We start from the raw sequence: 12,078 nt of genomic DNA, 5'->3' as shown, positions 1-12,078 counted from the left end.
ATAACGAATACTCCTAAAACATTAGATTTTGTATTACAAATCCTTTTTGACACCTTTCTTTGAAATGTATTATATGATCTCTCATTAATGAAACTAGGTAACAATTAGACTAAAAAGATAGAAGCAAGATTATGTAAAACTTTTTTTTATCGAAAAAAAATTGTTTCCAAAGACATGAAAGCCATTAATTACAAAATGAAAAATTTGAATAGGTTCATTTATTTTTCCAAAAGAAGTTCTCGAGACTTTTAATTATCCAGAACATATCTTACGTCAACAGAAAGAACGTCAAATATGACATAATCGAAAATTAGTTTACATTTTTTGTGAAAAACCCGTCTCGAAGCCAGTAAATTGATCACGAATTCTTTAAAAACATTAGATTTTGTGACTGCGATCCCTTTTGACAATTCCCTTGACAAAAATAGAGCCATCTCTAACTTTTAATTAACGAGACCAGGTAACAAACAGACAATAAAAGGAACAAAATTGCGAAGTTAAAATGTTTATTTTTTCATTTTGGAAATAAAATTGTTTTCAAAGTCATGAAAGCCATTATCTACCTTCTAATATCAGAACATCGGCTCCTCTACTCCTCCATGAAAAGCCAATCGAACCGGGCTATTGTACAGGAAATTAGATACGACCAAAAAGACAAAGTAAAAACGACAATTAAAGACAAAAAAAGTTCAATTAAACTCTTCGAGAAAGTATTGTCGAAGCAGTGAACAAACACATTCTATATCTTTCAGGATTTAAACATTATCAATTGTGCGTTTTTTTAACGCGAAAAATGTGATATATGAACTGACAGTAACGTGATAATTTGACAACACTAGAAAATAAGAAAAATGGGAAAATACCAAAAAATTTTAAAAAAATTATGAAATCTAGTAGTATCGAAGCCAGGACACCATAACTTAACGCCTGAAACCACAATAAAGACTAAATTTGAATTCAGCAGAAAGAAGGTGCACTCTTTGATTGCTGACACTAAGCTATAAGTTTACCAAAGTAAGAGAAAAATGGAGGCAAAGTTCAGTAAGCCATTTTTTATTTAAAAATCAAATTTTTTAAAATTCAAAAAGACCATAAGTTTTCAAGCAATAAACTAAATAAACTAATTCCGAGCTAATTAGGAAGTCAATAGGACCTATCACTAGTGAGCTTCGATTCGAAATGTTCTGTTATTCAATTAATATAATAAAGATCGAATTTTTTTTGTCAAACCGACTGATGACAATCCGAATTATTTTTGGATTGTAAGGGTCCAAGATTGGTACAGAACTGGTCCTGCTAATGTTGATTTTTCCTTAGGAATATTAAATTATTGGAATGTCATTGATTTAGATATTTTGTTTGTTAAAAAATCAAAAGTAAATGCTGCGTTTTTGATAATCAACGAATAAAGTTAGCGAAAAACGACAAAGTTTTAATTACAGAGCACTCTCAACGGAAGTTGACGTGGAATTAGCCCCTTTTTGGTCTACAAAGATTGCATTAGTGGTGTTTGGGTGCGCACTTCCTACAAATTTAATTAGAGTGGACTAAAGAAACGTATTTCGTGCTGTTTTTGATGAAAGTCTGAATTTTGTGAAATTTTTATCCGGAATTTGTGACAAAAAAAAATCAATGGAAATAGCCGACAATGTTTTTTGTCTTTAAACGTAAAATCAACAACATTTTCATGAAAAATTTATTTATTTATTTATTGGCGAAATTTTAGACAAAAATTCCGAAAAAAGGTGAATGAAATCAACGGAATTCACTCTATTTTCTCGAAAGTTTAAACCTCGATATCTCCCTGTCAAAAACGAAAATCAAAAAAATCTTTTTAATTCCATATTCTAGGCTGGACAAGCTTTCTAATGATACCAGTCTCAACTCTCTACGATGATTTTATCGATCGGCCAAAATTGACTGAACAAAAAAAACCCAGTTGATTATATAGTTCCTCCCCCCTCAAGAGGGGTCAGAACAAAAATTGTTGCGGTGAAAAAAAACTGAAAAACAAGCCAGAGAAATTGATTGAAAGTTAAAAAACAGAGAAAGAAATACACAAATATATTCATAACTTTTACTCGACTTGAGGAAAAATCAATATTTAGGCGCTATATTTATGACGATAAACACTAAAAAGTCTAAAAAGGCAGAATTAGCAGAAAAAATAGCTGAAAAAAGCTTGATATCGGTTGAAAAGGGTCAAAAATTCTCATAAAAAACTCTCCTTAGTTTTTTGAAACCAACTAAGACTCACGGTGGACAGAAAAAAATTTTAGTGGGGACTGAGAAACAGAATTAAAAACGCTGAACTCGCACCAAAGAATTCTACGCGCGTTCCAATGTTTTTCCGCACTTTTTTCAAGCTTTTCTTAATATAAAGCATTGACAAAACTCAACCTTTTCTATCTTCTTTTCTTTATTTCAGCAATTTAAACTGAACACTACTTGTAAGAGTGACAACGTCTAATTGTTAGCCAAATGATAAGATCATGGCGGCTATTAGAAACCGATTTTTCGTAGGTTGGATATTTCCAGCACAGAACAAAATAAGTTCCAACGACCCTCGCATAGATATACAAATGGACATGGGAAAAAATTCTGCTAGTCTTTATCCAAAGTATCATTTTAGGAGCTATAGGACAGTTGAAAAAAACTTAAAAAAAAAATGATTTTGTTACCGCGTTTCATGAGTTAATCCCGTTTCTTTTGGCTTTGATCTTTTGTCATTGATTACTATATAATATGAACTCCCTCCCAATTCTAGATGCCAACCATTTGAAACAATTTGCGACCTTGATCGGTAGTCAAACCTGAAAAATGTAAAATAGAGACGAAAAACTACCCAATCTCGCAGCGAAAAATTTAAATCTGAATTACCACTCAAACGAGCTACCTATTTTGTTACACGATAAATTGCACACACGATAAACTGTCTCAATTAGCAAACTTGCCAAAATGACACTATTCAAATAAAAGTCTGATAAATGATTAGAATTAACATAAATTGTCCTAAATGTACACATAATTTTTGAATTAACTTAAAGTCCGCATGAGGCTAGAAAAACTTAGAGTCAGAACTGGGAAAAATATTTGAAAATGATGCACACGAACTAAAAGTTTTCTGGCATTCTAAAATATTTCTTCACAAACTTTTCTCGTTTTCGCTTAGAGTAATGCATTGACAAAAATTCCTATCACTTTCTCTTCCTTTGATTTTAGTTCAGCATATTGACCTGAACATTCACCAGTCCCAAGAACAGGGCCTAATTACTAGCCAATCCGGTAGCTGATGGCAGCTATTGAAAACGGTTATTTGGCAAGCGCAGTCGATACCAATCCCCTTTATATGGAAAAAATTTGACATGCAATTAAAATTCTGCTATTCATTTTTCATTTGTATCATTTTTTATATTATGTTCTTATATAATTGGCCAAAATTTGTTTCGGAAGTTATATAATTGTTTTCATTATTCCGACCCACTTTAGTGGGGGAGGAACTATATATTCAAATGGGTTTTTTTTGTTCAGTCAATTTTGGCCGATCGATATAATCATCGCAGAGAATTGTGTGCGGTATCATTAAAAAGCCCGTCCAGCGTAGAATATGGAATTAAAAAGATTTTTTTAATTTTCGTTTTTTATAGGGAGTTATCGAGGTTTAAAGTTTTGTGATTATGTGACGTAATTCAGCTGTTTTTATTCACATTTTCGGTAATTTTGACATAATTTTCGACAATTTTGCTAAATTTTATTCAAATTTTTTACTGTAGCGTCCTTAATTTTATCTCTAAAGATAGAGAAAGGTTGCTGAATTCTTCGAACCGAGTTTTTTTGGCTAGAATTTTTGCTAAATTTTTCAAAATTCGACTTTTTTTCGTAAACAAATTTGCTTTTTTAGCTCAATCATTTTAAATGTGCTGGAAGTAGATACCTTAAAACTTCTGTCGTATTCTTTTAAAGCTGACAAAAAAACTAGTTCTACACCCACTGGCTTTGAGAGTCTTCTGGATTTATTATTTCACCAGTCTTTTGCAAATTAAATCACAATAAATACACAAAAGGCATTTTTATTTTTTGACAACCTGAAAAATTTTATTGAACAAATGATCTGTTTCTCAACCATTTGAATAAATGAGTATGTTGAGTATGTTGTTAGATTGCGCAGTAACATCTGGGTTGATCTTGATCTCGTCATGGATACTAACTAGAAAAGTTTTTCTAGATTTTAATGGAGCGCGAATTTTTTTTTCAAAATATTTCCGCTATGAAAAGGTTTTAATGTAAACTTTTTTTTACTTACAAAAAATTCAGATTGGGGCTGAATGAATGAGAGATACTAGTTTTAAAAAAACAGTGAGCACGGATATTATAATACGGTTTCAGAATAAGCTCATGGTTTTTGTGGTTCTGACCAATTGTTTTCGTAAAAGATTTTTAATTACTTCTTGAATTTTTCTTTCATTTGTTATATTTTCGTAGTCCAATAGCTTATTTTCTCCCATTCAAAGATTCAGCTATTTTTGAGCAGTTATAAAATAATCTAGAGAAATTTTTCAGTTGTTATCTAATGTCTGTTTTAACTTTGAAGATAATTGTTTTAAGAAAACATCGGTTAATTTTTGAACCTTGCAGCTATTTTTTTATCTTTTTTCTCTCAACTTAAATTGCAGACTCAGTAAAAACAAGCAAAAACCAATTTCTTTTGGGTTATAAATTAATGTTCGTAATGGTTTTATGTTCAATTAATGGTCCTTTCCTTTTTTTACGCGTTTTACAGTTTTTATTATTTTTGAGCATAACTGCAAATTTTATGAGTTCATTTTGTTGTTTTGTCAAATTATCATAATATTGGCAAGTCCAACTGAAAAAAATTATAGAAAACGCACATCGTTAGGAGAAAGCCGTATCTGGATAAGGTAATTCTTTTAGTTATATAGTTTATGCTTTTTGGGGTGAGACACAATTATCTCGAAAATTTAAATGATTTATTTATTTCTGCCTATGTTTCTCTTTTTTGTTGTTGTATGCTATTTAACTGATAACGAAAGGTCTCAATTGCTTCCTCAAGACGTATAGCTTAACATAGTTAAAGATTTCAGTTTATAGCTGTTTGTTTTAATGACATTAAAACTAAAATAAGGAAAACATTTTTTTTCGACAGTGTACTTTTTGCTTTCATTTTCGTAGACATGTAACTCAACCTCACTAATTAAAAACTTCAATTACTTCTGGCTGAGTCATACATTTTTTTTGCGCTTGGTTATACGTTGTGACATATTGCTTCGACCATTAGTTTCCCAAGAAAAATTCCGCGATTTCTAAACCGTTAAATTTTTGGGTTTCTTTTTGTTCTCATCTCCTCGTAGTCCTTATATAGGGAAAGCTCATCGATGTTAAAATGAAACAAAAATGAAAACTTACGGTTCTTGCAGGTATGATTTTATAAATATAGTGCCTTAAATAGTGTGATCTCGTAATATTGTTTGAAGTTCTGGCTTCTTTACATATTTGTTATTTTGTAGGGTCGTGACTTAGTCTCAATATTAAGAGGCCGATTTGGCATCCGGAGTATTACAATCTAATCCTACGCTGTCTGTTGAAATTTTAAGCCTGCTATAAAATTTGAAAATATATTTTTTTTTTTCAAAAATATATTTGGGTTTTTGAGCTTCGTCATTTTGAGTAGTTTCTGGGTCGAATTGTAGCTCAGTCTCTGTGAACACAGGTCAGAACACGTTTCCAGTGATCTATGTTTTGATGTCTATGAAGGTTTTAGCTTCAAACATTTGTTTCCGGGTTTGTTACTACTGTCACTACAAGATTTGATAAAAAGTTCGAGAATTCTTTATATTCATACATTTTATATTATTTTTGTTTTCTTTTTATTTCATGACAATAATTGTAGGTCCCATTGGCTTTGAAATTTTATTATTATTGAATAATGACATGTCTCAATTGCTTCTTATGGAGATATAAATGATTTAGGGATTTCAGGGAGTTGTTAAATTATTTCTTTTCAAAAATAGAAACGCATTTTTGAACTTCACACCTCTTTGCTCTTTTTTGTCGACCTATTAACCAGTCGCATTGAGGACAAGTCCCATATTTCTTTCGTGAAGTATAGGTGATATTGTTTTGTTTAGGTTTTATCTGATGGGAGTTTGAATTTGTTATGATTTTATTTTTTATAGCCATCGATTTTTGGTCGTAAATAAGGTTTGTTGTTTGATGTTTTTTATTGTCCTTTCTAGTTGTCCTATTAACAACGTTCATCGGCCCTCTAGGGTGGTATTATTGTATTCCATTGGTTGTTTATCGAATGATATGTATGTTGTTGAAGTTTTTTTTTAACTCTTCATCATTTGGTAGCGAATTAACTAAAGAATGTGGATGAGCGGGGTCGGAACCTTATGTGCGTACGCACATTACCGAGCCGCCTTGTTACACTATAAACTCCATATTAAGAAGGAAAAAATTAAAATTCTCAAATTTATTAATTCAAATCTACTGATGGTATGTGAATAATTTTGATATGCTGGTTGAGTTACATTTCGCTGACAATAAACAAAATCGCTAATAGTCTTCATCAGTTTCTTCTAAGGTGGTAATAGACTGTTTTGTGCCATCAACTCATTCATCTGCAGCATTAGCCACTGACAAATCCTGTAAACAAAAGACAATAAAGTCACTTTTTACTAAAAACTTTCAGGTGAACATAATACTACTAAAAGCAGTAGACTGTTTTATTAATGGAGAATAGATGCGGATGAGGTTTTTTCCGGATGAACCAATAGATTATCGCATTAACACTATGTCGTACGCCCTTGATAGCAAAAGTATGCAGTCATCTGAACAACATTTTTTAAAAAAATCCAAGATTCCCACCAATTCATTGAACATTTAATGATCAAAATATGATACATTTCTTACTCTGTGCGCTAAACCGCGAAAAAAAATATCGAAATATACGAAGGATAAAATAGTGAAGAATACTCTCATAAATTGGCCTCAACAATAAATGTGGTAAGCATATCGGCTTCCAGTTTTGTGGAAAACGAGGAAATATGAAAAACATGGATTTTCAAGCAACAAAAATTAAAGACTTCGAGTATGGTCATCCAAGACATTTTGAAAAAAGACAAATAACACTTGGAATACATCCAAGCAACCTTTGTAATAATTCCAAAAGTGCTGAAAATTTTAGCATGAAGGCTCAAACAGGTCGATTCCCCAAATCCAAGCCGGTGATTACAAATTAGTGGCATGTTTAATTTTTTTATAAATTCTAATAACATTCTTATCTTCAGCAAAAAGCTGTCTTTACGCAAGAACATATTGCTGGTTGGGAGAAATGGTGTCCACTTACGGGGAATTTGTACGTATAGCATGCGGCTATGATGTCCTGAATGTGAGGGTGTTGTGATAAGGCAGTGAACTTGACAGGCCCATTCTGTCCGTTTCCCAATTCATTCCAAATCTCCTGAAGTCTTTTCAGAGAAATCATATTCTCTCCTTCCATATCAGCACCCGCTGCGAACCGATTCGAGTCTCCTTGAGTCGTCTGTCCATGTTGTAACACGAGAAGAAACGAGTCCAAGCTGACCTCAGCCTCAATAGCTGACTCGGGAATGTCAATCGGAGGAACAGTTTCGTTGTGTGCTGCGACGACAGCTGTTTGTTCAGCTTGTGGTCCGGTCTCAGAGGGTGCAGTTCCACTCTGGGCAATGCTCAAGCCAGATTCCATCATCCCAGCATCATTGACAGGTGCTTCAGAAGCGATTGTAACTTCGGAGCGTTGGGTGTTGACTGAAAAGAGCAGCCCAGTGTCATATATTTCATGTTCTATCTTATCAAACTACACCGTCAGCAAACATTAGCATGCAGGTCGGAAGAAAACTGCATAAACGTGACATCTTTTACTGATTCAGAGAAACTAATGTAGGGTCATGCCTCATACCAACCACTTTCATTGATTTAAAACAGGGTCAAACATGATTCTTGGTAATCACACAATGCCATATATGATTTTTGGCATGTTTTGCCTTCATAGTAGGATCGTACTAAGGAATCAAGTATGGACAGTATGAAATCATATATGATCTTTGCATTGAATCAAAGAAAAGTGGGATCCATGCCCCCCCCCCCCCCCCCCCCCACTTCTATTTAGTGGGCAAATAACTTTCACAATCCCCCCCCAGGTGCACGTGCTAATTTTTACACAGTGCTAATTGCTATATACCAACACATACATTGTAATTAGGGCACAGAAAACACTGGGTGGGGGCAAACAGAATAGATCCGAAAATTCAACCCGGGATCAAACCTGCGTGTTTTGATCTCCATGCGAGCATTTTCCATATTCAAAATAACTACGAAATTAGAATGATAAGAACACATGTCATGCTCACACTCAACTTCACACACTATTAGATGTTGCGCAGTGCTGTGCTGAATACTTACTGTTGGCTGTTTTTGGAGTTTTGGTGGTGTCCACTGTAAAACAAACGCATATATTGTGAAACGCGATGATAAGATTTGCTTTATGAAAAATTTATAAAAGTTTCAATTGTATCTACGTCTGTTCCTTTTGTTGGGGCGGTTCAATTTGAGCCATCCTTGTCGTTTGAGCCCCAATTACGAGTAGCGTTCAAATGCAGCAAATAGTGTCTTCAAAATAGAACGATGGGTGGGAGCTGATTGTAAAAGTTATATGATCATTCAGGGAGGGAGTCTAGGATTTTCATGATGAGCGATGAACCATAGCAAAGGATTATTGTTTGCATCCGCCGATAGCTCAGTTGGTAGAGCGGAGGACTGTAGAGTACGCTGAGATCCTTAGGTCCCTGGTTCGAGTCCGGGTCGGCGGAGGAATTTATTCTAGACGTTTTGCTATTTCATGGAAATGTTGTGCTTCTTTTGGAGGAGGAAAGGGACAAGAGACATCGGTGGAGTTCATCAGAAAACCTTCTAGTTGACCAAGAAAAACCTTGGTTTGGTTCCAATATGCGATATGCGGATCTTTAACCCGTATTAGCCCAAATTTTTATGCGGCCTGATTAAGTTTTTGAGCTGTTTGAGTACCTGGTTCGATGAGTCTAGGAATATGGGTCTGAGCAGAAACACTCAGGGCACGCAGGAATCCCTCAACTGGTTCTATGTCCCCACTAAAGTAGAGCAGCATCTTGATGTAGTCCAATAATGCAGCCTCTTCCCTAAAAATTTAGATTTTTCTGAAATGAGCTCATTAAAGACCAAGACAAGAAAAAGAAGAATTGGTCAAAACAATGGTGTGAGAAGGCAGCCTTTGAAGAAACTTAAAATAAACTTAAGTTGCAAATAATATACTCTGATTTTCCATGGGTTTTTACCCCGGGACGAAGTGCCCCACAAAAAAACGCAAAAATATGCAAGATTGGCGGTGAGGCGTTGACTTTATGTCAGATCTAAGCTAAACGCGTTCAAAAGTAAGTATCACCGTTTTCAAGCGTTGGTATAACATCATTTAGCGTTCCCAAGCGTAAATCTTCCATAATTTTAGCGTTTCTAAAATTTGATCTGACATAAACTAGAGTTTAAATTAGCGTTACACTAATTCAACGCTTTAGTTTAGCGCCGACCTTACATAAACTAGCATTTGATTTAGCGTTGAACTTACATAAATTCAACGCTTAATATTTGCGTATTCTTCAGCCATTTATTCGGTGTCATGGCCAAGTGTCGAGTTTCATCAGCCTACTTGAGCTTAATAGTTGGAAAAAATGGCTTTTAAACAAAAAACTTTGACGCATTAAGTTTTGTGAAATGAATGAAGATTTTTATCAGCCCCGGTGATTTTCAAAGAGTATTAAACAGCATAAATTTTGTAGAAGTATTGAAGAATTAAAACAAGTGAATTGCATTTTCCATTGAGATCCGAGTCCTAAACATAAATTTATGTTCACAGAATTCAACATCCGGACCTGGTGTTGTTCGGTCTCTGATTTATTTACTCATTTACATAGAGTAACGTTGGATTGGGCTCTTGTTACATCAAATTTATACTTAATTTAAAAAAAAATGAAAACGGATAGAGGGACAGTGTCATTGTGACTGCGGGGACAAAATTGGAATACAATTTTTCTGAAACATAGCCGGTAGATTGTCGGAAAATAGCCGCGATAGATGCTTAGGGCCTTCCAAGAATTAAAACAACTAAAGAAATAAGATAGACAGATCGACCACCAGTCCCTTACGGTCTATAACGAAAAAGCCCTAAAAGAGCTTTTTCAAAATTGATATTCGAAATCACAAACTCAAGACTAATACCCAAGAATTAGGGCATAAAAAATTGGCGCTACTTAGATGCACACCATTGATCTTTAACTAGTAAATGTTCATAAAAAATAAAGTTCCATAGGCGAGTTCAGAAGTCAATTATTTGAGTGAGGTAAGTCACGCAATTGACCTAAAAGCAGAAATGACGTCACGTACAAAAATTTTAACTGAAAAGCAGTACAAGTCACTGAAGTCATTGAAATAGTCCATTCCAAGAAGTCAAATTGTAAGAATCATCGATGGAGACGATGAATTAAAAAACATAGACGGTAGAATACCGGAAACGACTCGAATCGTCGTGCATTATAATCTCTAACCTAACATTACCGAAATTAGAACATCAAAATAGACAAGAGAAAAAAAACCAAAAGTAGCCCAACAAACCACATTAAAGTGTTTTAAAAATGCCGAAAAATTTTTTGGTGCAGGGGAGCTAGTTGGGGTGGGTGCGTAGATAGATTGGGGGAGGTGGGTTGTGCTGGGGTAGTTGGGGGTGTAGGTGGGGGCAGTTAGGTGAAGGGAGGGGGTAGTTTGGGCGGTAGGGGTAGGTGGGGGTGTAAGTTGGGGCGGGGGGTTAGGTAGGTGGTTGAGGGGGAGGGGGGTAGGCAGGTGGGCGTGTAGATAGGTTGGGGAGGTGGGTAGTGCTGGGGTAATTGGGGGGAGAGGTGGGGTAGCTACGTGAAGGGGGTTAGGGGTAGGTGCGGGGTAAGTTGGGAGAGGGGTTGCGAGGGCGGTGGGAGGGGGGGGGTGTTTGTGCGGTGTAGTTTAGATAATTAGGGGTGACTTATATAGGAACAAAAAACTCAAAATGACCTCTTCACCTTGAACATTACTGGCAAATCCTAATTAGTATACATTACAAACGAAGCTACTGTTAAAGTCCAGTGTTCGAAAACAGAAGTCGACAATCACAAACGGCGGTAAATGCTCGATCAGAAAGTAGTCAAAAATCAAGTCATGAACAAACTTGCTTTCTGCTTTAAAAAACATAGCCGGTAGAATACAGGAAACGACACGAATCGTCGTGCATTATAATCCCTAACCTAACCTTACAGAAATTAGAACATCAAAATCAACAAGAGAAAAAAACAAAAGGAGCCCAACAAACCGCATCAAAGTGTTTTAAAAACGCCGAAAATTTTTTAGGTGCGGGGGGAGCTAGGTGGGGTGGGTGGGTAGATAGGGGAGGTGGGTTAGTTAGGTAAAGGGAGGGGATAGTTTGGGGGGTTAGGGGTAGGTGGGGGTGTAAGTTGGGGCGGGGGTTAGGTAGGTGGTTGAGGGGGGGTAGGTAGGTGGGTGAGTAGATAGATTGGGGAAGTGGGTGGTACTGGGATAGTTGGGGGGATGGGTGGGGTTAGCTAGGTGAAGGGGGTTAGGGGTAGGTGGGGGGTAAGTTGGGGGGGGGGTTGCGAGGGCGGTGGGGGGATTTGCGCGCTGTAGATTAGATAAAAGGGGAGACTTATATAGGAACAAAAAGATTCAGAATGACCTCTTCACCTTGAAACGTTAGCGGCAGTTCCTAATTACTATACATTACAAACGAAGCTACTGTTAGTCCAATGTTCAAAAACAGTAGTCGACAATCACAAACGGAGGCATATGCTCGAACAGAAAGAAGTCAAAATTCAAGTCATGAACAAACTTGCTTTCTGCTTAACAAAACATAGCCGGTAGAATACCGGAAACGACTCGAATCGTCGTACATTATGTCTCTAACCTAACCTTACCGAAATCAGAACATCAAAATAGACAAAAGAAAAA

General features: G+C 35.6%; 2 protein-coding genes and 1 non-coding gene across 3 annotated transcripts in view; 2 read left to right on the top strand and 1 right to left on the bottom strand.

Moving 5' to 3' along the window:
* LOC142338415 (non-selective voltage-gated ion channel VDAC2-like) overlaps positions 1 to 12,078 on the top strand; it is a 420,938-nt gene that overhangs the window by 105,546 nt on the left and 303,314 nt on the right. The gene's annotated exons all lie outside the window — the stretch shown is intronic.
* The window catches only part of LOC142339892 (sperm flagellar protein 2-like), a 224,973-nt gene continuing 219,373 nt past the window's right edge, over positions 6,479 to 12,078 (bottom strand). Inside the window, exons 41-44 of the mRNA XM_075390265.1 lie at positions 9,085 to 9,215; positions 8,464 to 8,496; positions 7,370 to 7,809; positions 6,479 to 6,666 (exon numbers count right to left, since the gene is read on the bottom strand). Of these exons, the coding sequence (XP_075246380.1) occupies positions 6,634 to 6,666; positions 7,370 to 7,809; positions 8,464 to 8,496; positions 9,085 to 9,215 (637 nt within the window). The 3' untranslated portion in view covers positions 6,479 to 6,633. The remainder of the gene's footprint in view (positions 6,667 to 7,369; positions 7,810 to 8,463; positions 8,497 to 9,084; positions 9,216 to 12,078) is intronic.
* On the top strand, positions 8,787 to 8,870 carry Trnay-gua (transfer RNA tyrosine (anticodon GUA)). The gene is given in 2 exon segments: positions 8,787 to 8,823; positions 8,835 to 8,870. It is a non-coding gene; the product is annotated as a tRNA-Tyr (tRNA).

Source organism: Convolutriloba macropyga, chromosome 1 (genome assembly GCF_964194025.1).
Source record: "Convolutriloba macropyga chromosome 1, txConMacr16.3, whole genome shotgun sequence".
NCBI lineage: Eukaryota > Metazoa > Xenacoelomorpha > Acoela > Convolutidae > Convolutriloba > Convolutriloba macropyga.
The sequence above is the reverse complement of the archived record's forward strand: the minus strand, read 5'-3'. Positions and strand labels throughout refer to the sequence as shown.